At 28.0% G+C, this 26,468-nt stretch overlaps 1 protein-coding gene across 8 annotated transcripts in view; it reads right to left on the bottom strand.

Annotated features, from left to right (window-relative positions):
- Positions 1 to 3,650: 3,650 nt before the first annotated feature.
- The window catches only part of LOC116771381 (neuropeptide CCHamide-2 receptor-like), a 30,855-nt gene continuing 8,037 nt past the window's right edge, over positions 3,651 to 26,468 (bottom strand). For 2 of the 8 annotated variants that reach the window (XM_032663226.2, XM_032663225.2), the window contains 7 exons: positions 11,541 to 11,747; positions 11,056 to 11,275; positions 10,019 to 10,182; positions 8,570 to 8,763; positions 6,332 to 6,452; positions 5,421 to 5,600; positions 3,651 to 4,763 (listed from right to left, as the gene is read on the bottom strand). In XM_032663226.2, the coding sequence (XP_032519117.2) occupies positions 4,601 to 4,763; positions 5,421 to 5,600; positions 6,332 to 6,452; positions 8,570 to 8,763; positions 10,019 to 10,182; positions 11,056 to 11,275; positions 11,541 to 11,740 (1,242 nt within the window). In that variant the 5' untranslated portion in view covers positions 11,741 to 11,747 and the 3' untranslated portion in view covers positions 3,651 to 4,600. Of the gene's footprint in view, positions 4,764 to 5,420; positions 5,601 to 6,331; positions 6,453 to 8,569; positions 8,764 to 10,018; positions 10,183 to 11,055; positions 11,276 to 11,540; positions 11,748 to 11,819; positions 12,051 to 12,848; positions 12,968 to 26,468 lie in introns of those variants that run through there. The other 6 variants (XM_061523327.1, XM_061523328.1, XM_061523326.1 and 3 more) reach the window with 6 other exon arrangements.

The following is a 26,468-nucleotide window of genomic DNA, read 5'->3' on the forward strand; positions in this document are numbered from 1 at the left end:
TATGATATTTTATCTATACAACGATGTTGCCCCGGCGATTTTAATTCATTGTTTAGTAGGTTGCGCTTGCGTAACAAGTTATTTTGGCATGTCAGTATCATCAATATGTCATTGTAATACGTTGTTTAAAAAAGTAATTTAATTTGATTCTATATGGTATACAAATATGCAAATATAAAATTTTATTTTGCATTAGCGCTTCAAAAAGTAATTACGAATACTAAAGTTATGGTTGAGATATTTTTTATTGCTTATAGAATAAACTGATGTGACATACTGAATAATTATGATGGAAAATTTTACTACGTGGTTGACGTTCTCTTCAAACTTCATCCATGTGTAAAATTTATTTTACTCGTAAAAAATATTTTTATTAGAAGAATGCGGGTAGGTAAAAGTTTATTATATTATTCATGTACCAATAATATTTCTCTCATTATTTTGCAAAAATATGAAAAATCTTTGTCATACGAATTTAAAAAAAAGCATTCAATATAAAAAAGTTTTAAAAAGTCACAGATTGTTTTCATAATATCAGTTTAAAACCATTACAAAATAACTCAGTGTCACTAAAATAGCACTTTTTTTCTCAGCGCATTTCTTTTTAACCTCAATATTTTGCATTTTATCCCCATTTTTTATTTCTTAAATCTTGTCGGGAATTCAAAGCACCACTTTTACAATTTTTTTCTAAGAAAAGCTAATAGAGAGCCACTTTAGGTTATAAAAAACTATTTAGAATTTTATAACATGGCTACCCAAAATAATCGTCTTTTTTTCATATTAACATTCATACGACCAAATTCTAATACAATATCAAACTTATTTCAACATTACATGCCAAATACATTAAGTATTTTCTATGACTAGATTAATTTTTGAATGTTTGTTTGTGAGCGATAGTTCCTCCAAAACATGTTGTATATCTGTCATGTTTCTAAAGCGCTGAATTAACAGACAAACAATTGGTACATAAAATGGGCCCCTCAAAAATTTTATTTATTTGGGCAATATTAAAAAAAAAAAAAATTATATAATCCTTTTTTAAGCACTTTGTATACTATTCATTAAAATACTGTATCACTTTCATTATATTTTTTAAGCATAATAATGATTTATATTTTCTAGATTTTAACTCTTTTCTTTATAATAATGCTATACCTATTTATTATTTGCGTCCAAACGAAAATCAAACTACTGCTGATTAAAAAGGAAATTTCTTCACTATGAAAAAAGAACAAAATATCATTTTGTTGACTTTGAATAATGATTTGTTGATTTTATAAATAATTTAATACATTAATATGAAGAAAATTGTATATTCCAAAAGGTAAAAACAGAGTTTTTCGTTTCCACTTGTTGGTAAGAACATTTAGGGCATTTGCAAATCTTTATCTTTAAACTTACTTTCATTTGATCGGAAAGCCTATATGTATTTTATACTTTTTAAATCATCTTTAATGATTTACTTAACAATATTCTTACTGCAACTAACTGTCCTTTAAAAATTCGCTGATCTAAATACCCATATTCAATACTATTTGCCGCTTGATATACATATGTAGGTAATGTTTTTTTTTTTTTGTATATAAAACATAGCTGTTGAAATATCTTAACATCAAGAAATTGACAAAAGTTTTAGCGGTGTTCTTTTCCTAAGCGTAGCATTATGAGCTACACATTTATGGCAACAGTTGTAAATATTATCAAAATTTTCTAATATACATATATATGATTGCAATTTTACCACCAAAGCGATTACCTGTTATCTAAACTTGCCGAGACTCGACTTTGCGGATCTTCTTGGAAATTAATAATAATAAATTGAACCAATAACATATTCGCCACAAAATCAGATTATATTAGACAAATTGTTAAAATTAATAATGTTCTTTGTTTCTCTAACTATCTATGACTTAAATGTATGTATATATTTCTTAATACCTAATATTTTGACTCTGGCAAACAACTATCACCTTATCGACACATTCTTTGGTAAAAATGCTAGAATTAAATCGAGAACATCTTATTCAAGACGTCAACAACGACCTGTAATATAAGAAAGGTTGTTATTTTTAATAAACATAATAAAAAAATGTATTTAATCTGAACGAAGCCTGTTATCTGTTATCTCATACATAACATTCCAACACAAAAATATATTTTCATTAATATACTTGTGACGTAATTTGTTTGAAATATAATTTCTGACTATGCAATTTCAGATTAAAGCTGTGTTTGGAAAATGCAGCAATATAAAGCAAATAGTCCAACAATGTTTTCTACGAACGTTGCGTGCATTTGGGAGATAAAGCGAACAATAGCTTCACCCACCACACTGTGTGTAATGCACGTTATAGTATTTTAGCATCTAAATAAAGCAGTTAAAATTCATAATATTGTACACAAACCTACATGTATTCAATGAATTGACTTGAAAATTATAAAATAATTTTGTTTTATAATTTCTGATAAACTATTAATAATTTGAAAAAATACTTTGTGGTGATTAGATTTACATTTTTCTTTATAGTTAAGTGGTTTTTAAAAAATATATCTTGTTGACCATTTTTTGTGACTGCTTTATCTCCAAAAGAAAATTCTCGAATGTCGAGATAACTACTTGAGCAGAAAACGGGCATACGTAAACGGTTAGAAAAAAAATTAATGAAAACTCGGAAACTACACGGTTTCAAATCAATGGTATGAAGAAAAGTTTAAATGTAATGAACGGTTACTGAACAGGTGAAACCACGTTGATAAACTGGTATTATAACAAAATTTTCAAAGTCTCCACTTTATTTCTCTGGGAGGTCATCATCAGACAATCATCAGCATCACTATATAAAAAAAATCTACAACGTTGGGTATAAATAGAGACTTAAAAAATATACTGTTCAATTAAGTAAGCTCCACCTTTCCTTGAAGTCCTTAAAATTATATCGTATCAAAGACAATAAATTACAAAAAGTATTTGAAAAAAATTTAAAGTTTTTATTCTTACTCTAAACAGATTATATACATAATTCAAACTAGAGCTTGTCTGCAATGTATTATTATTTTACGGGAAATTCTTTTTATTTCAATAAGAAATTTCTTTTTAATTTGAATAAGAAAAGGCAATTTACTTTTAAACATTCACAAATGTTAAACTTATGAAAAATATTGTAAAAAATGCACTTTAATGCAAAATTCTATTTAGTTCTAAAATTAGTTTCGTCCCACACTTTACTTGAACGATTCGCAGATTCCTACTGTTGTTTAGTTTTCTTGTTATGTACATACCAATGTTTATTCTTGAAAATATATATAAGATTATATAAACGTGCCGTTACATCTAAAACCTGTTAAGTCACAGTGAATCTTCCTAGAACGAATAAAGACAGACATGTGAATAATTTAAGACATTCCTTTATTTATGCCTTGATAAAGTTTACAAATCCGTTTTGCGCAGCGAAATTAATTCTTGTTAGTATTCGTATCCTCTAATAAATCAGACTGTAGGAACGTTTGTTATATTTACTTAAGACTCATATTAGGAGATCAAACGTACGCACGTGTAAACATATTTATTGCTTGGACTATTAAATTTTGAATCTACGTCTAAATTTAATTTTACCTCCATAAACACTTATAGAAAAAAAAGACAGTTTTCCATAAATTAATATATTTATTTCAAACAAAACTTTATACAAATATGACAGTTATATAACACAATCTTTAAACCGATCAGCAGATCTTAATTACAATTACAATTTAAATCTTAAAGTTGAAAAAAAAAATACATTTTCACAAATTATATTATAACTTTTTAAGAGAATGCAATAACTTCTAAAGCATTTTAGAACAATGTTAAAAAAAAATACCTATAGATAGTTACTTGGATTGATTTATATTTTATAATCTATTAATTTAAAACACGATACATACATAATTAAGGTCACAATAACCACATGGTATGTACATTTAATTTAGGCTTAATATTAATAAATTATAATTTTTTACTACATAGTGTATATTTATATCGAAACGCCATTTTGTAACAAGTTCGAGTAAAACTATATAATTTTTAAATATTCTTACAATTACTCCATGCATGTAAATCAGTAAAGCCACTCAATAAAATACTTACTATACTTTATTACTAGGTATGGTACATCTTGACAAATTCATAATTTATGAATAATTCAATTGTCTTTTAATTTGGAATCCCTAACTTATTTACTAAGCACAGTATAAATTAAAATGTCAAGAACCAATTTATTTAGCCAGGTTTATGAAATGTTTTTACGTTAGTTTTAAGGACATGATAACATAGACACTGTTTAAGCCTCAATAAATTATATCAACTATTCAAATATATATATATATATAGACTTAACATATTATATCTTTTTTATTGGAAAAATATATATAGAACGTTCATTGTATGATATGTTACTTACAAACAAGCTTATTTACAATTGATTTGGTATTAAATCTACCGTAGGTTTATTAATACTAAAATCTTGTATTATTATTTAGATCAGACAATCACCTTAGGCCTTTTAAATACACGTTTTGCTATGAATTAGGTCGGTTTATGAAATAAGTCGTCGGTTTATCTATCAACAGATTTTTCATTTATGTCAGTAATGAAGTCGTTCGTGTCTCTTATTGTCATGATAGTCACACCGTCAGCACTATTTCTTGATATGATGTTGTTTTTCTTCTTCGTGCTACCGTAGTCGTAGTTTGATATCACCACACTTTCTGTTGGGTTCCTGTTAAAGTATTAATATGTCTTAAATATCGAAGTCTTTTTTCAAGTGCATAATAATTTTAGTAGAATATCAATTGAAAGCGTAAAAGATTATTCGATTTTTAAAATTCATACACATTCATACGTACAATATTTGTTTTTTATTATGAAACTATGAACAGTTATTACCCTGAGCAGTATCGGCGGCAGCTGATTTGCAGTTTACAATTCGTTGTGATCACGTAACGATTTGCTGGCAATGACATTTCTACTTACAGTTAACGCTGTCTCCTGGACTCGTGAGAAATTACATAATCTATTCATATTTAATACAATATTATTTTGAATGTTACTCACGATTTCGAAAGCGTTTGCCTTGAAATACAAAAAGAGGTCTCGTAAATATTGTATGGCTATTTGAAACTATTCCTTCGAAATACATCTCGCCCGCAGCATAGATACCGGATGAAATATTTCTTATAGACATCACTCATGCAGTATAGAGCGACAGGATTGACGCAGGAGTTGATAAATCTGGTAGATGCAAAATAAAATCCATACATACGTTTTCGATGAGTTAATTGTCCTTAACTCCGCACTAGGACTCCACGAGACAATACACGATACACAGCATCAATAACATTCCGTTATTGAATAAAGACTGATTTTCTCATCCTACCTACAACGATGGCGTTGGGTGCTTCTAAAGGAGGTCTCGCATATAGCTGTCCGTGACAATCTAGAACTGCAAGTAGGATGCAGGGCGCTGCGGCGGCAACAAAGATAACGGTTGAAGTGTTGCCTGAAGACACCGCTCACGCAGTAAAGCGCGACCGGGTTAACGCAGGAGTTCAGAAAACTGGTTGAACCAATGTTACTTAGAGTATTATGGCTTAACAACGGTTTCTAATAGTGTACAATGTGTGAGGATTTCACCCTAATCTTTATTTATGTTTCGTTAAGACTAAGTGATTGATAGATAATAGCGTTATATACAAGTTTTTCGGATTTGTAAGTATAATTGTTGGAAGAAAACAATCATTCAATAATTTTCTTGGAATAAAATTAGTATATAAATATAACATCATTCACATTTGTTTACTATTTGGTTACTTTTCATGACTTTAGAGAACATTTTAAGCCTGAAAATATGATATTATAAAGTTTTTCATGTTATCAATAGCTCTTTTGGGGATAATTTAATTTTACCACTGGATAGATTTACGTCTATGATTCTTTTCAACTAAATATTAATAAAGATGTTTATTTTTAGAAAAAAAAAATATTTTAAGCACAAGATAATAAAATAAGATATAGTCAAAGTTCTTTCATTTAATTAAATACATTTCTCCAATTAATGAATAACCTAAACGATGTTTCGTTTTCGTTTCCTCGGAGATATTATGATAAAATTTTAAATGAAAACATGCGTGACTCTCACAATATTGGTAAAGTATTGTTTTAGCATTCTTAGAGATACGACTGTTGATACAGATACAAAAAATCTTATTCACAGGGATTTTTACTAAATTGCAGCAATTTTTTAATTAATTTCCGATTGTTTTCGAAACTTACATATAATTTGCTTACCTTAAACAAAATGCGATTATTCTCAGAGCGTGTGTCCAATCATTATAGTCGTTTTGAGCTGTCGGAGAAAGATACCACCACAGTTCCAATGCGTGATATGGCAGGAAACAAATAAAAAATACTGAAACAAATGTAAGGCTTAGTGTATGTTTTAGGATGTTGCTATCGAAAGCTTAAATGTTCCTATTTATTTAGCGCAATAAAAACATTGTTATATAGCAATAGAATTCTTTATGGTCATACAAATAAAAAAATAATCCCTACAGCTGTTAAACATAATTTTTCATTTCATTATTATCCTGTAAACAGACTCCAACACGATTTTACCCCCGACAGTTAACTGTAATTGGTTATTTCATGGCTGCTGAAAAAGTAAAATTATTCATTCTAAAAACCTTTAATGATCTGCTTCTTATATTTTTATTTACTCACAAAATCCAATTAAATACTGTAATGGATGTTTGTTACCCAAAAAAATGTAGCTATTATATTTAGTTGATATGTACAAATAACCATTTACCTTTAGCCCTCTTTTCAGACTTATTGTTATTCTTATAAAGTGTTGTTAATCATTATATTTAACCATCATTTGTAATAACCTTGATGTCTGAAAATGTTTAAAGTAAGACTATTCCTAATATTATTTTAAAACAAATAACTGTCGTAATATTCATCGTAAATTTGTCATTCATTTATATCCACTAAAACACAATACCACTTATAACTATAAGTCAAAAAATAATTTCTTAAAAATGAATCTATAATTTGAACAAAAAAAATATAGTGGTCAACATTTTTCGAACCATACTAAAAATCTTCTTCCTTGAAAAGCTTATTCGTTAACTGTTTATTTTGATAAATAATCACAGTTTTCTTTGAGTTCAATTTGAAAATAATATTATTTAATAAATCAGTTGATATAGAAAATTGTTTTGATAAAAAAAATTAAGAACATCGCAACATGTTGCCAATACAGATAAAACCTTTTATGTAGTGATATCAAAATCACCCTTCTAACCCTACTGATAATAAATTTCCTAACTTCCTTTTATCATACACCGATACGCCGCTTATCCAAATTGATGTTCACGATAAACCCGATCGCATTAATTTCGTCACTGCAATTAATAACACATACCGCAACTGATGATTCAAATTCAGATTACCGACAGCTATTAGTAAATATGTTAACATTTATATTAATATTCAGTCCAATCTCTTTACAATTTACAAATAGAACTAATTCAACTATCAGTAATTTCCCGAGAGAAGTTATTACTTTAGGCGATAAATATCGTATATACGAGTATATAGTTAAAAAAAATTGCACGGTTTCAATTAAAATGAGAATATATTTTTTCACTGTTGTGAGGCATTAAAAATTCTGTGTCACTTTTTATCACCTCAAAGTTTTGTTTATGCTAAATTGAGGTCGACCTTAAAATTTTAAATGTACCATTCTGGGACTTAATTTTCATCGAAAATTAGAAACTTTTATATAATTATGTTTCCATTTAGAATAACGACAATGTACACTAAAGACTAAAAATAATAAATACATTCACAAAGGCCTTTTTGGGTAAGGAGTTAATGATATATAAACATGTAAATTTCGCTTCGTAAATTATTGGACGGCCTTTTAAAGAGAGCTGTTTTAATACATTGTATATTATACAAAGCCCTCTAGTCTACGTCTTTTTAAAAGGCGTTAAAAATCTTAAGATATTTTAAATTTTTCATAAACTATAATAAATAACATTTTTAATGCATTTATATGCACACTTGAAAAATCAGATTTTGAAAAATAATAACAAAATTGACAAATGTCTTTTGGCAACGGTGTTTAAGATAATTGAAATTTTCATCCCGGTATTAATTATTTCAGAAGTTTTGTTAGAGCTAGTCAAAGTAAAATTACGTAACCCAAATATTTTAATCAATTTTCACACAGACAAACACGAAAACAGCGGGTATATAAAACAAAGTAACATTAAAAACACCTTTTTTTCTGTTAATTATCAGAAGTTTTTATTAATACTAATTTGTTGAAATGTATACGTATATATTTTTAAAATAATAACACTAGTGCTAATTAGAATCGAGATCTAAAACCAAATTGTGTAAGATAATATTTTGAGTGTTAGATATAGCGTGAATTAAATACTAAATATATTTTACACGTATAAATATACTGCTTTTGATAGAAAAACAGTAAATCGAAGAGAAATAAATTCTTACCAATAACAAAAATCAAGACCATACAGGCCACAGATTTCCTTGCCTTAGCTTGAGCTTCTCCCTGTCCACCGTGTAGAGCGCCCGGCATCTCCTTAGTACTGGCCAATAACCGTTGAGCCATTAGCGAATAGAAGGATGCGATCACCAGAAGCGGTAGAGCGTAATAAACGATAGCTTTTGTCAAAGTCATCCATCTGAAGGAATGTCAAGGTAATTTAATTTTGACTTCAACAACTGGCCATTCATATAATTGCTTTTATTTTATATCAGGAGTTGAATTTTTTAAATACGTAATAGAATAAGTTACGTTAAGTAAAAATATATTTTAAAATGTACATATTCAAAAAACTTGAATAAAGTATACGAAGACGGTAACGTTAAAATGTGATTTGAAATATAATTGCAACATCAGGTTAAAATCTAAAACTAAATCCAATTACATTTTTCATTGTATATAAAATTATTGTCAGGAAAAATATTAGTTAACATAGCTTGGACCTTGTAAGCAGGAATTTGAACACAGGACCTTGTTAGAAGGAGTTTGAGAATTTCTTGTAATGAGAAAGCAGTTGGCATTTGTCTACAAATTTAACTTTTCAATTTCATTTAATGTCTGAAGCAGGAGAATGGAATTCTACGATTTTATTACTTTAAAACGTAAAACAATCAATTTAAAACGAATTATTACCTAAATAATAAAATGACTATCGAAACAACATTTATATCTGTACAGTCTTTTTATTAGAGATAATTATCGTAATGGCTCCAAAAAATATTCAATATGATGCGTATTTTGAAACATTTTTTTTTTTTTTACTAAAACTCTTTAATTGTGAAATCACACCAATGCAAAAACTGTAACGATTTGTATTAGTACTGTTATTTAAATTCGCTTAATCCCCGAATAAAAACTAAAGATAAAAACTGAATATTCAAAGCTTGTTGAATTTAACGAAAGTTAAAAATATCAAAGACGATTAAGATCTGGTTAATATGAAAACAGTTTCAGTTATTTGTATATTAGACAGTACGAAAAAGTCATCATATTTTTTTTTCATAGAAAACTGGAATAAGGAAACGTAGCGTCTATGTCTGTTTGTGATATTAAACAAAATACTTTTACAAAACCCTTATAAATGTATACAGGTACATTACAATAAAAAAAGTTTTCTGAAAATTCCGTTAGTGTTAGTTCGAAGTAATCTTTGAAATACCTAGATAGATTTTGAAATGAGTTTTCTCTGTCAAATACCTATTGTATAAAAAGTAGGTTAGGCTGTTTTTATTTATCAATATTCGTTTTCATTAACATAACCAATAAATAAAAACTATTCCGGACGGACGAATCCGTGGTTCCAAAACCTCTTTATTACAGAACCTCTTCAAAAACCTTTGAAAACTTTAATGATAACTAATACTATTGTCATACTATGATAGTTTTATACGTACTTGGAATAATTCTTCCACGTAGCCGGGTATGGAGAACAGTAAACAATAGATACATTGTCGTCTATTTCTTCAGTTGAGATATTAGAAAAAAGAGCGGCCGGGGCTGCGAAGATGAGTGCAGCCACCCATATAATTGTAGCACATACTAGAGGTAGCTTACGAAGCTGAAAAACAAGCCCTTAAGCCTATAAAAGCTGATGCAAATTTAATATTCACACGTCGCGATTGAAAGCATTTTTATGTTCGTATTTTGCTTTTTCTTTTAAGGAAAATGAAAATTTTATATCATTGTTTTTACAATTTTTATCATAAAAATGTAAGTAAATGCTTCAAAATTTACCTAACCATTTTATATAATTAATTAAAAGCTGTAAGTAACAAAAAACTTAATATAAGGTCGGTAATATATTAACAATAGTTTAACAGGTGTTATTATGAAGGTATTATTAAAATTCATGTATATGTTATATTTCGCTTTGAACAAGTTTATGTTTGGAAACAGCAAACATTAAGACAAACGTTTCATACAACGCTCCACATTGCACGAGTTTTCTTCGTCATGTTACGCCAACACTGAAACCGCTAACGAGCTATGCTAACTTCCTAATTAAAGGTAACATTTAATTGAGGACTCTCTAAAAAATTAACTACTTCATTAAATTACATCGCCCAAATAACAGCAACAGTGTAAAGCTATTAGTGACATTATATTATTCGTGGAATTAAATTGGTCTGAAATAGACTGGTGCCAGTGAATGTTCTATTATCTTTGGGAATTGGATAACTTTTTTATTTTCTTATTCTACTTTTCTTTACGTCTTGAAACTTGTGTAGAGACTTTAGAATGTTTTTCTAAATTGACGCTCAGATTTTATTAAAATTGTTAATCAATTTAATATATTTTTCTAATATACTTAATAACAAATACAACGTCCCTCTTAAATATTTTATAGAAAACATCATTGAATGTAACGAAATACCGTAAGAAACTTCTTACAAATAGAATTCAATCTATTTTTTATAACAATGTATTGTACCTGAAGTTTTCTGAAGGGGTTGACAATGGCGCAGTAACGTTCCGCTGATAGCGCAGTCAATGTGAACACTGAAACTCCAATACTTATATCTTTCCCAGTCTCCGATATCCTGCAAATGGCCTCACCCCACGGCCATGACTCAAGTGTGTATATGACCGACACAAAAGGCACGCAAATCAAAATTACGAGCAGGTCGGCTAGTGCGAGGGAAAAAATGTATCTGAAAATTTTTATAAGTTACTTTGGATAGTCCAGTCTTAATATTATTATACATTAACTTAATATTTTCTTATATTCTATTGAAAGATCTTTGTAAATTATCGTACAGTAAGTAAATCGAATTTCATTTTTTTAAATAAGCCTAATAAATATTCGCAACCTCATTTACAAAATAAATTGAGGCGTCGACATTTACAAATAGTACGGAAACATTTCACGTGTAGATAAAATTGGCCGGCCGCATAAAAGACATCTTTAACACTTACGTATTTGGAGCATTTCTCATGCCTCTGTGTCTCACATACACAACAACCAGGGTACCATTTCCCAATACTCCTACAATAAATATAATAGCAAATATTATGGGCACGAGGTAGGTTTCAATGCGGTCGCTGTATGGAGTGTAGTCACTGTTTGTAGCATTTGTATCCTCTGTTGGAAGAACTGAATTCAGAGATGTATTCATTTTATATCTGAAACAATAAAAAAATAATAAAGTCTGAGAAGGAAATTATTTTGTTGAAAATGTATAGGTATCTTCTGACTTTTCTTAATATATATCGTTATCACTTAGAGTATTCAATAATCTATTTGCAGCGTGGTTTGTAGTAAGATTTTTCCTAATATAAACATTATGTCATTAGCAAAAAGACTTTTTTACCATCCAATTCATGAGCAATATCAAGACGATTGTATAAATAGGTCCCACATCCCGCCCCCTCTCTCTGAGTACATCTCAAAATAACCACAGGAGAAGTGCCAAGCAATTAGATATTCTATAAAAATCAGAACTGTAAAGATATGTTTAACTATTATTCTTTATAGTCATGCATAATTAAGCTATTTCATAGTACAATGCACTTATTTTGTTGTTATCTCCCACTGTTACTATCGTAATTAATCCTTTATAAAATATGTTTACATAAAAACGAAATAATAATTCTATGTTAATAATGAGATCTAAGACTTTCGCGAGTTTTATTCATTTAAATGAAACTAATATATTTCGGATATACATCTCGTCTGCCCGTTATCACGTTGCTGAAAAGTAACCGAAACGTCGGGATTATGTAGTTTTAAAATAATAAAAATCCGCGTAGTATATCCGAAATATATTAGTTCTATGTTAATAATATTGAAGAACACCGTTTCATTTATTTATTTCTATGAAAATCTTAACTAAAATAATACCAGATATATGCAATGTATGCTTATGATCTTAGTTTAAACTAGAGTTTGGAACTGACTTAACTAACCGTTTATATTCCATGCTGAAACTAGTAAATTGCAGCCTAAAGTATGAAGAACGCATCTTGAATGCAATACGTCATATACTAACTCGTAATTAAACTAGTGAGACATTAATTCCAACAAAGTTTGATTGTATAAAATCATTCTTCATTTGCTGTTAACTTATTCTGTATGAACAGCATAATTAAGTAATAATACTATTTTATTACTTTATAATTATTTACTCAAAGTTCACTTTTAATACCAATGTATTTAATTAATTCGTTTGCGAAATATTGTGCCTAGAATAATTATGTTCTTCAGTTAATAAAATTATTACTTACTATTAATGTTAGAGAAATAAATCCATTGTAATAATTTTATAATCACGTCTATGTAACGTTGGACTTTGATAACTATATCATGTTATTGCAAAAAAAAAATAACGATACAATAATCGTGTTAGTTAAATTGTCGCTCGTTTATGCTAAAATGAGTTTTATATTCATCCTATGCATGACAATTTGCGTCATTGTACATTTTAGCAAATGGCGAATGAAGCGAGAAATACGTTGTATGCATCTGATTAATTTTGATATTAAAAATAAATTTTGTCACCAGTTTTTTTGTCAAAAGCACCTTAATTCTATTGTATTTTGAAACATTGAATAATGAAAACTATCCTTTTTGTCTTATAAATAAGAATCAATACCCACATATTTCTGTTTATAATTATATAATTAATTAAACATATGTTTATATATATTATTTGCTTAAATTTCTGTTGCAATAGGAAACTAAGATGAGAACATCAGAATTTTTACTACCAAACCTTCAATATGAATGAAATTATTGCAATTGTGTATCCGTTTAAAGGGACAATTTTTTTACACATTTTAATTTATTTATTTTAAATACTTTGTAGTCTTCATATAAAAATTATAAATATATTTTTTTAGTACTATGAATATTTTCTGTGTAATCATATATTTTCTATTTTTACTTTTTTTACACTTTTTAATACTAAATATATCTTGTTTAGCCATTCGGTTTAATATATATAATGCACCTGTACCAGAAATATATATTGTTTTGTTTTTGTGAAAAGAATACAAGTTAATTAAGCTCTATAGTATGTAGCAAAATGATTTGTTGGATTGAAAGATATTATCGAAGTCAATTATTTATGGCTCTCCAAAATTTTATATCTTAGAAAAATTTCATTGCAATTTTTTACACCATTGACCTTTATTTGCCAAGTCCGAATACTAGCCAACTGCTCGATAATAGTCCGTATTGGTCTATTGGCAGCATCACATATTATATTATATTATAGGAGACGATTATTGAGAGTCCTTAGTTGTATTAGAAATATGTGTACGGCTTATCAATATAGATTTTGTTTCACAATAACTAAAACTCACGACTAGAGGCACCCATAAAAGCAATTTAAATCTACATTATATTACAGGACAAAACGAACTGTTCTATGACAAACGTCAGATGTGAAGTTTCCTACCGCACTACCAGGTCACCAGATGTTGCGGTTGTTGGTTGTTCTTAACCATAGTTATAAATAAAAAGCCTACAGATCGCAGGAAAGGAAATATCTCAATATCATGTTTGCACTTTTATAATTAAAACAATTTGCATAAATACCAACAACTTTATATATTTATGACAAATCCTTATTTCATAATATACACGCTTTCTTAAAATTTAAAAGCTTACTTTTATCCTTAAACAAGCACATGAACTACGTAAAAAAACTAACTTAGTATGAACGAAAATACATTTTATATTTCTAAAATAACAACTAAATCTCTTGAATGAGAAAGTTATATTACTACGACAAACATTCAATAAAAATACATTTGTCCATAACCCACGGGATTTGAATGATTTTACGTACCAATAACTATTAAGGGGACTACTCAGCTGTCAAAATGGTTACGAGTATTACGGGTTTAACATGAATTCGTTCCACCTGAAAGGAAATGTCGAAAACATGAACTGATACGCCGTGTTGATAACAGCGTGGGTGTTTTTGATAAGATACCGTTATAATTTTAACACCTTAAAAGCCTATTATTATTTATTTTTAATGATTTCCTCTTCTATCATTTACAGTCATCTATTTAAATGGTATTTTTTAATGATGTTCCAAAAAATAAAACCGAATATCGGTACTAAGATTTTATATTGAACACAAGTTCCTTATTATCGTTCCAAGTTTTCACAGGCAGATGGTTTATGTTTTTAATTAACTTGATGGATTCATCTTAAAGTCTTAGTTCCTAAATAATCAGCCCGCAAGTAATTTTTAAAGGTAAAAAGCATAAATTATAAGAAAAAAAAAACAAAATATAAATTACTAGTGAATTAAAAGAAAAAAATATATACTAATAACAAATTCTCCTAAGGTCTTTTCAAAAAAAAATATATAATACTTATTTATTGGGAACTTATAAAATAATCCATATGAATAAATATATTGCAAGTTGTTTACGATTATTGTAAAAGCGTATACTACGGTAACGGTTGTATCAATAGACTATAAAATTCTAGAAGTAATCTTGAACGATATCAAGATTATAATTCGGATAGATTTGTTGCTTAGAGCAGCAAAAATGTCCTTATTATTACATTAACGACGATCGACAGTAAACCAGCAGATTTTTTTTTTTGCGTGAAATTGGAGGAAAAATCTAAGAACAATTTTATTACGATTAGATAAAAGTAGAATTCACAAACTGACTTTTGTTCAAGATTAATAGTACGAGCTTTTGTTAATAGGTGGCTCATGAAAATATTGAGCACTTTAAAATAAATCAAGCGTTTAAGATACAAATTATATAACAAATTAAAATTATCAAATTGCATAGTTTCGTACACAAGTGTTAATTTGAAACACCAATGCGTTGATGTTTATTTGTTGTTTGTAATTAGTTTTGCAAAATATGACGGAACCGTGAATTTTAAATTAGCCTAATTTACAAAACCCAATTTATTACTATAACTAATGTTATCCGGTCACATTATTTGATGGAATGCTGCTAACATTAATTTTTATCAAGGGATATAATAGTTGGTTTACTTGAAGATAAGTCTTTGATTCTTAGTCAACACAACTAATGGGCTGGAGGTTTCATTGTAATAAAAGGGAAAAAGGCTTAATCAAAAACATTTGAGTGAAATTTCACATTAAAAACTTAAAACACATGAAATAAAATTATGATATAAGTTGGGATGCAGAAGTATTTTAAAGTGCGCCTTCCTTTAAAGAAGCTATGATAAAAATTTGTTTATACTTATTTTTGCGAATAAGATATAAAATAGCGTGTATATGTCCAATTCTTAATGAATAGACCATACAAAATCTTTTCATTCTCTACAGTCTTCACAATTTATTCTTAGAAAATTTTTGTAATAAGTTTTCATAATATTCATAATCCACTAAACAATTTATGAAGTAGAACATTTCGGTTGACGAATCACCAAAGAATATGTAATAAGAAAAGTATGACGAAGTATCCTCTACATTATATTTTCTGTGAGATTTTTCTCTACCATCAAAATTAAATTGACTGTTTTAGATTTAAATAATATTTTAAATTTACTTAGCAAAAATGTTACGTGATATTAAATATATGAAGAAATATTACACTAAAACTCTTATTTAAACTGTCTTGTCGTGAAGAACCACCTACTTAAGAAGTGATAGTAAAAATTAAGGAGGTCCTCCTGTTTTTATTTGACGAGCTTGAAAATCCGAGTCTACTTGACTTCACCCTTCATAAATCCAATTGTTTTATTTTTCCTTCGCAAATGACTAAAGTCCCTAACCTAGAAAACATTTTGAAGCTTCTTCGTTCATAATCGAGGCTCGCTTTTTACAGAAAACAGTGCAGTTCGTAATCCGAAAACAAAAAATATTTTGTTCATTGTAGTTGTAAATGTTGTATTTAATTCTATTTTATCAAGGTCTATATTTAATTAACAGCTAACACAGAACGAATTATTCAAACCGTGCCCTCGAACCTCATTAAAATTAATATGACATCGAGCATCACTTTGATGCCGGAGCATTTATTAATGACGTTTATAATCTCATCTGAATACTGATAAAACAAATCATTTACGAAATAGAAAAAGGTTTTAATCTATAATTTAAGAGTTTTTGTGGATACTACCTTCAAAATTTAAAATCTGACCAGTTATAAACTATTAGACTTCTGTAATATTGTTTTCTGGGAGTAGTAATCAGGTACCAAAATTAATTAAAAGTTTGATAATGATTAAAAAATTACCCGCAATACCACTATCGCAATAACTAAGATCGTCAAAAAAATCTAACTTTATTTCAAGGTTCAAAGTTTCAAAGTTCATGCAATAATAATAATAATTAGCTAATCAGCACACTTTTAATGTATATAAATTAATAAATGAAATACAGTAAAATGTTCAATATTTACAAAAATCGTTTTATTGACCCAAGCCTTATAATTTCAAAATAGTTAGAGCCTTTTAGACATAAAAAATGAAAATTTCTTGACGACTAAGCAAATGTTACAAAGACTTCTTATACGTTATAAATTTCACTGATTGTAGTACATGTCATGGTTAGGTTAGGCATTTTTCAGTTATTTATAGCTCTTCCCAATAGAAAACTAGTAATTACACAATTGGCCAAACTATTCCTATAACATATATTTCCAATAAATGGTGATGGTTCATGTATTAATTGAGTCAAAAATTATAATTTCTCGTTTTTATTACTTTTATTCCTTCATATCTTTCAGAACAAACCGTTATTTTATTTTAAAATAGTGCTAGTCGTTTTAATAAAAATGCGAGTGCTTGAGCGCACACGAAACTATCTCGTATAAACAGCAACGAAATTTAATTTCAAAGAAGCAATTTGTCTATGCTCAAGTTTCTATAAGATTTTGTGCTATAATATAGCTCGCTTTTATCTTTCAGTAGCTTCTTATTTTAGCTTGAACATTATTTATAGCGAGATCGTATTTTCTAACTGCAGACATTACGACTATCAATATCCAGTTTTTGCATTGCAAACTTATCAATTTAACAGAGTCTGACTAATCTTTAGATCCTTCAATGTTTTTTGCAAGAAATTGAAGGTCCAATATAAAATTACAATGTTACTAAATTGGGAACGTAAATTGTTTTAAACGCGTTGGCATATTATCTTTAAAACAATCCAACAAGAAATTAAATTACTCTTTGAAGAATAATGATGAGAATCTTTTACCTGAAGTTCATATTAAATCACAAGTGAACATTCTTTAATATCAAATTATCCTCTCCCATACTGTTTACTTTATAAAAATAATGGAGCAAAACAGATAAGTATACAAATATTTGTGACTAAAAGTCTATTTTCAGCATGAGAGCACTTAATTTTACATATCTTTCTTCCTTAATATCATCCCAACATTAAGTTAAATATACGTTATCTTACAGAAGACTAGCTAATTTATGTAGGTTGCGGATGACAGGGTAAGTTGATTTTTAAAAATATCAATATTCTATTTTCTTGATATTTTATGGATGGTTAAGACGCAGATATTTTCTGTGTTTTATTTATATTAATATAAGGATGCTTTTATTAAATAAGTAAAAACTACATACTTTCGAAGTTAAATGACACACAACGTTGTCTGTGAAAATGCCGAAACCCAAAAAAAAAATGAATAAGCATCAGTACTACAGATATATGAAGAAATAATAAAACCCTCTCATCATTTTTACACGTATAAAAGTACAAAAATACTTGAGAATGCACTAATGGCAATGAAGTATTATAGGAGTATAGAGTATTTTAAATATAATTAGCTATGCTGAAAACAGCAATGATCACAGAGCGCTGTTGTTATGTAAACAGAGAAGTTGCTGTAATTGTACAGTTTGTGACGTTTTTAATGGATGGACGTGTAGGATTACTCAAAGTGTGCAATCATGAAATTTTAAACAGGTCATAATAGTTGTCGGTAGTTCAAATTCAATTATCTCAAGAACTGTTGAATTCTTCAAGTTCAAACCTATTACCTCCTTAAGGTAGCAATGGTAACGGAGTAATCGATTAATCACGATTTTTAAATTAATTATGAATGATTAGTTCTTCTCTTTGTTGTCATTTAAAGCACTCAGCTTTCTAATAAACACGTTGCAGATTTTAGTTCAAATCCAACGTTGGAGTTGATGTGGGCAAGGTAATAACTGTCTTAATTTACTTTTAGCGTAGGCTCTCTATAAGATTAGAAAATCAAATTATTTTTCATGATATAGGTACCGTTCCAAGAAACAGTAAACAAAAAGACCTTCAATCTATTAAGTCATATTTTTTATAGATAAAGACAGCAGATGACACTGCTTTTCTGTGGGAAATTGCTTAATAAATTCTGACAAACTTCGCCATGACTGATGGCTCAACGTGCCATACCAAACAAAAGTATAAGTATTAGTAACGATACCCTGAATCTAAGAATTAATTATTTGTAAGCATGAAGTAAATAAAAAGTAATTACGATTTATATATAATTTAATAGATGTTACCAAAACTCTCATAGGTTATACATTATCTTTTGAAAAAGTTCTTATTGAACACTAGGTAGCAGTTTAAGTTATACCCTATACAATTTAGGTGTATAGTTGTATACTAATGCTTAAAATTTGGATGTACATACGTTTGACTTTTATCGTCGACAATTTTTAATAACAAAATATTATTTGATAGTCAATGATACAATAACCCGTAAACAGACATCTAAATTAAAGCCTTAAAATCTGTATGAAAACCTTTATAAGCCTGACCGCCTCTGGAAGCAATTTTATAACGTCTATAAAATTTGTATATTGAAATATTGAGACGAATATTACCATTACAAATATTAGAAAACACGTAATTTAATTATATTTATTTATTTCAAAATTAATACCGTTTTCCGCTTTTGTGTATATATTTTTTTTATCAATTTGAATAGCTACTAACCTTTTTGTGTTGCTTATTTTTATGAGAAATGTAATTGAAATGATGAAAAAACCGTCCTAATAAAAAACAATAAAAGTTCTTCGTTGATCCCCACTTTATATGAAGTATTATTAATGCAGTTATTTGTTACTTTATTCTAAGATAATCTGTTTATTTTTTTATCAAAATAACCCAAATGCAATAAAATTAAAACAACACATTTCTTTTCGAAATAAAATAAAAAATTGAAAAAGTGTCCGCAAATGTATTTGTGATGCCCGGCGGCTAAAGACACACTCTCTAAACTTCTAAACCCATAAAACGTCTGTTTTCAAAATGTCGACGTTTGAAACAGAATAGCCAGCTTTTACGACAAAAAGTCGTTAATTCTTTCTCACTTCTGATTATAACCTTGATATAGTCAATATTATGTACAAAAATATAAAAACCTACCAGGTGGTTTCATCGTGACAACGGTTCAACGCAAATAAAATCGAACATTTTTTAAACTATCTGTTAAAAATTTCTTTAAGCACCTAACGTAAGATTCATATCTGTATATTAAATACCAAAGCTGTATATAAAATTTATCAGATTAAAAAAGTATGATACATTCTTATTTTAAATATTTAACAAACAAATTTAAAAAATTGTTAAAATATAACGCTCACAAAACTACACGTTGAAAAATATGTTTAACAGTTTGTAGATTGTAACACGATAAAAAAATCATAAGAAACATATTTATGCAAAACAGGAGACATTTCTTTATTTTACAAATTTTATTTCATCAAGTCAACGCAGTACTAGACTGTTTTTTAGCTTTGAATGATTACATAATTGTAAGAAAATACTACAATACGATTTCCACCTGACCTGCCTCGTGTTTTCGCGTCTGTACCTGGAATGTCAAAGTGCATCCATAATAACAAATTAAAAGAAAAGTAAAAGAAATATTTTAAATAAAAAATATCGCAATTAAAACTTACAGAAGCGCCTAGAGTTTCTTGGTACTCGTTTGAATAATTATTAAAAAGAAGAGAGAGTAACTTGACGACAGGAAGTACTCTTTATTCACGATCTTCTAGAAGAAAAGAAGCAACAAGACAGGTTTGGTATTTTAATTTGAAAGAAACAAATGCTCTGGAATTAGTTAATAAGGTTCTATTCAAATTACACAAATCTATGATATGATGTGACGAAACAGGTTCAAAACTAACATTTACTGTTAATATTGAATTGTGGTATTTGTGTCGCCTGTCATATAAAATGTTTACTTCAATAAATTGTAACGAAAATAGTAAGAAGACGTAACGGTAACAGCAATGAGTTTCCATAATATTACTATTAAGGAAACGTAGTGAGATATAAATAGGTAATATATTATATTCGTTTCTGCTAAATATCAATGACGTATACTTCTTCTATATATGAATGAATGAATGAATATGAATAAACACCTATAAGACCGTTAAATAATGTAATATTTGGAAAATTGTAAATGATACGAATTTATTAAATACAGCAAGATTGTGATGTGAAGGAGAAAATATGTTTCTTTTTATCAGAACAAAATGGTATCCACACAGGTATGATTTAGAAAAATAGTAAATTACACATAAAATTATTATTATGGGAAAAAGTAATATTATTTACATATTGGATATGTAACTTGCATAAAATTCAATTTCCATTTAATAGTTCTAAATAATATCTTGTACACAATTTTGAATACAAAATCTCTACTGAAATTAATTGTTCATTTATTCATGAAGTTATTATAACTGTGAGTACATAAGAATACGTTTGTTTAAAATTAGCAGTATTATAATTTTGGTAGTAACAGAAGTAAGGCACGCTAATGAATGAAATCACTTTGCACTCTTCAATCTTCTATACACAAGCCATCAATCAAACGATATTTTGATGCATTATTTTTAGTGGCGGTTATACACAGAATTTATTTCCTCCGAAGTTCTTTGTTTAATTAAAACTTTGAAAGAATATACGTACAGTATCAATAAAATGAAATTATTATACGTCAAGGATAATAAAAAGTAAATTGCATTTGTGCGAAATATATTAAAGAAAATAAAATAGACGATTACATGAAGATTGTCTGGAATAGGTTCTTTCCTTAGCAAGTTAGTTGGTGACAAGTTTATTATACCTTATGGATTCAAGTATATTCTTTGGTGATAAAAACCTTTTCTTGGACATGATATAAAATTATTGTGTTTATAAACAAAGAAATAATGAGATACGTCTGTGTGTGCGTGTCCATGGGCGTGTATGTGTATATGCGTCTTTGTGTGGATAAATTTAAGATTGCTTTATAGTATGACTAAGAGAAGTATTGTTAGTAACCAAACTTTTTTTTGCACGTTTTCATACGTAGATGTATTTGTCATTTTGTTCCGTTTAAAGTTTATGCTAATATAAAACCTTATACTAACTATGTAATATAATTTAAATGTCTTAATCTAAGGCACGTTTTTAGGTTCATACACTCAACAGACATGGCTTATTTTAATGATAAAATTATAACATTTGATTCTTTTTGTGATTATTTTTAGTGTTACATTAAATAGGGGGAACCAGGACCTCTTAAGATAAATTTCATTCATCTAATTTCAGAAGAAACACTTGCATTACAGTACAATCAGTACAATAGGTATAACAACTAAATTTTTATACATGCAAATATATATATATAAAACTTGCATATAAAAATTAGGTTATATACATATATCCATAAAAACTGACATCAATAAATTTTTTTGTATTTTTTATATACATTTTATTACCATCTTAAAATTTCTCAGCAGACGCTAAATGCGGTTTCTGTGATATAAACTGAACATACTGAAAGACATTCGGCAATATGTTTTCAAAATGTCTGCCTAATTAAATGAGTGAAGCACTTAAGATACCATTACTCAAATTTTCATTAATTCCCATGATTGTAACCTCAATAGAATTTTGTACATACCACCACATCATTCAATTATCCGGGATAAATTGCTGAGAATATTAATGAAAAATTGTTTCGATATTTTGAAATTATATTATTAAACAAGAATGTCTTTCTCATTTAATATCAAAATGATAACTTGTAAGCAATGTGGATTCCGATTACTCCGGAGACCATCTCAAAAATTTTGATATAAATATTACCTTCCCCATTTATTTAATCTGACTTAAATTCAATATCTCGATGACATTATTTTTAACCATCATAGAATATTTACTTTCACAGGCAGTAAAGCGAAATTTTATAATTAGTGTATAAGATAAAGGGAAACTGAGAATAAAATAGAGTTAGAATTTACATTTTTTTTAAATTAAAAAAGAACTTAAACTGAAAAATTTATTAACTACCGCACGTAGTTTCTATTACGGTTATTTTTCTTAGGACTAAAGTAGTTTTATTTTATCACATTAATATTTAAATGGTTATACAAACACATATTTACACATGTTATTCATTATATGACACTGTAATTTTTTCTTTTTTTCCTTTAACTTTAAATTAAATGACATTTCGTTTCAATTTTTTACAGACATCTATATCTTTTTTTTTTCATGAAAACTTTTTACAACACATAACATTGATTCTCTGAAGTCTCAATAGTGTATATATATGTATGAATTCCGTTATAAAATATTGAGTATTGAGATGGAATTAATTCGTCCTAACATATATTTAAAAATAGACACTTATAATGTTGAACAAGTAATATATTTTGGGTAGGTGACATCAACCAAAACTAACTATTTTCTAAAGTACTTTAAAAAGGTCGTTACGTTTAAGTATTTATTAAATTCTCTGACGCATTTGCGATTAAAATAGATTAAATTCTTAAAGGCGGAGATTTCATCGCGTTCCGTTCGTGTAAAATAATTATTTCGTATTTTATGCTTCTGATGATATTTACCATAAATTTTGTCAGCTAAATCGGGTTATGTTTTTTTAAACTTTTTTAATTATTGTGAAATTTGTTGTTTCGAATAATCTTTTTAAAACCTTTTATAATTACAATAGTAAATAAAACATTCAAATTAAATGTTAATTTAAATAAAATAATGACTATATTTTAAAGTTCTTACAATTATTTAGTTTAAAAACTTAAAGCTTCAAACTCGGCAAATAACAAATTTTGCTGCAATAGCTGACAGATATCTTTTTATTACTAGAATGTTTTTATTTTCATTTCAATGAAAACCAGTGCTTTTTTCCACACAGTTTCCTTTAGGAATGGACCAAAATATTTTTTTTTTCTTTCTTATTGAAGAATTAAATTATATTTGTTTATTTTGTAGTCAAAATAACAACAATAATTCTGAGTTAACTAGATTATTGTTGTTAACAAGTTTCGACTACATGCACTTGGCCAAAGTTATCTATATTAAATCTAGAGCATCTAGGAATTTAGGAAATAGAGAGCTCTTGCTCATGTATAATGAATAGAGGAAGTTAAGGCTCAAAGTACTAAATTTGTTATATTCATAAACATCAGGTGTTCATAGAATGGCTTTAACGTAAAATTAAGTCACTAAAAGATGACTGTTGAAAGTTATAACTACACTAAACATGTCTAAAATCAACTTATTAATCAGCAGCAGATTTTGCAATAAAATTAAATTAAATGAAATACGAGTATGAGCAAATTGGTAAATAGCCTTATAAATAATGAAACAATAGTAAAAAGTATTGACAGATAAATATATGTATTGACATTTGAAGCACACTGCATTCTATAATGTATCTCATCCATTATGGTTAAGCGAGTGGCTTCACTGTGAATAGATTTGTCTCAATACAGTCCAAGATGAAGAATTTATTTAATACTGCGATTTGAGTCTTTCGTACTACGACCTTGAGTCTAGTTTAGTACGAATGTTCATTCATCTTCGAATAAAAAACGCAAATTGTCAACATTATATAAATAACAGGTTACAGACACTTCTACCTCGCTTCCATGTTAACAAGATAAAGTAACCTACGTGAAGATTTTTTAAAATCTGTAACATAATACAAAGACATCGAAGTCAAACTCATCGATAAATATTTATAATCGAAAAAAATATTTTTTATAAATTATTTGATTCGTTTATTTTTTTGTAGTGAGATGTTATTATAATGTATAAATCATATTGCAGTACGAGGGGACGCTATTACATTCTCCATTGTCATTGTTTCTTTGAGTAAGCTCCACTAACCATTCCCGTTCCTTGTACTCTAATTATTGGTGACTCGCTAGAAAGTATTGTTTAGTAATTCAGACGAAACGATATGTTAAACCTATTTGTAAGTTTTAGCAGCAACTAAACAAATAAATTATATGCATGATTGATTTATTTAATTAACTCTTATCCTTAAAAAAATCCGAAAATACTTTATCAATATCTTATTTATAATACTTTATATTTTCCATTCATGTAGTAAACGACTTACAATTATCCTACGAACTGGTTTCAGAAGTGATATAGGTATATATTGCTTTCAAAACAAACATTGCATTGTATTCCATCGTTTCAATAAATTATCCAATTCGGTCGGATTACAAATAATTATACCACAAAGGCGTCATTACTCTGTCAGTTGTACATAACACGAACACACATTTCTCCTCTGTCACATATCTAGTCTAGCACATTGTAAAATATAAGCTAGAAAATGGGGTATTGTTCTGATAATTCAAGTATGGAGTTAATATGAAAAATATTAAACATTTTATAATTCTTTAGAAAAACTTAAAAGCAATTTGCAGATGACAATTATACATAAAAGTTTTAAGGGACGATTCTTTTAACTTATTTCATTATAACAAAAATATCAAAATTGTAATCGAACAGTCTAGTAAATCTTTATTTACTATAACGAACATGTGAAAAATTTTATTATATTAACTGACTAGATTCGGTCTGTGGCTTGCCGCTTGAAAATCGATTAACTCTACCAAAAAGAGGCCTATGTCGTTCCATTTTGCACAAAATCTCTGTTTGCCAAATTTATTGTCATAGTTTTATTTTGGTTACAGTCAACAAAAACTAGAATAAAAGATTCAAAACATTTGAAATTAATTTTATTAAAAAGATTACTACTTACAGTATCTAACAAATTATATGTCAGCAAAAACCCAAAAGTCAAACAAGGTATAGAATTACGGCTGATCTAAATGACGCGAACCGAAGTGTCAACAATCTGACCGAGCAATCATTACGACTAATGCCAGAATTGATCGTATATTGTGTTCTCCTACAACCTCATACAACTTTAGTAACGTAAAAGATAGATTTATTTTCTGCATCTACATAGAGCATTAAATATTTATAATAGGAATTGTTGAATGGGATTTTATGGCTAAGCATAATGGTAGAGTAGGATAAAGATAATGTTGAAAGATGTTTTTATAACTGGTATAAAAACTGGAAGACAAATCTTTTTATTTTTATTATTCGCCCACTTAATATGACGATAAATCATGAGTATAAATTGTTTTCATCATCTGCCAAAAAAAATATCCTGGATTTATTTTTCTGTTATTTTTACACATTTTTAACTATTCTGTAGCATATAGAATTTTTCTGCTTGAACTTAACTAATAATACCTAAGTCACCACATTATTTTCTTATCTTTAATTATATACAATTAAACAAACACAGGCACAAAATACAATCTTTCTACAAAACTTATTCACATATCGGAAAACTGTATCAATATCGCTAAAGCTGTTACCGAAAGATTGATCGAATGACGCAATACAATTTAGACAAACAATAGGTCACTCCTGCCGACATTTAACGGAACACGTCTGTTGAATATTGCTTATTAATTATAATGAAAACAGAAATAAAGAAGCCTCTCATTAAATGTCCAAATTCTAACCTGATAACCTATTGAAAAAGGGAGAGATGTCAATAATATGATCTTTTTAAACATGGAGATCGTTAAACTTATGAATG

This window comes from Danaus plexippus, chromosome 17 (genome assembly GCF_018135715.1).
Source record: "Danaus plexippus chromosome 17, MEX_DaPlex, whole genome shotgun sequence".
NCBI lineage: Eukaryota > Metazoa > Arthropoda > Insecta > Lepidoptera > Nymphalidae > Danaus > Danaus plexippus.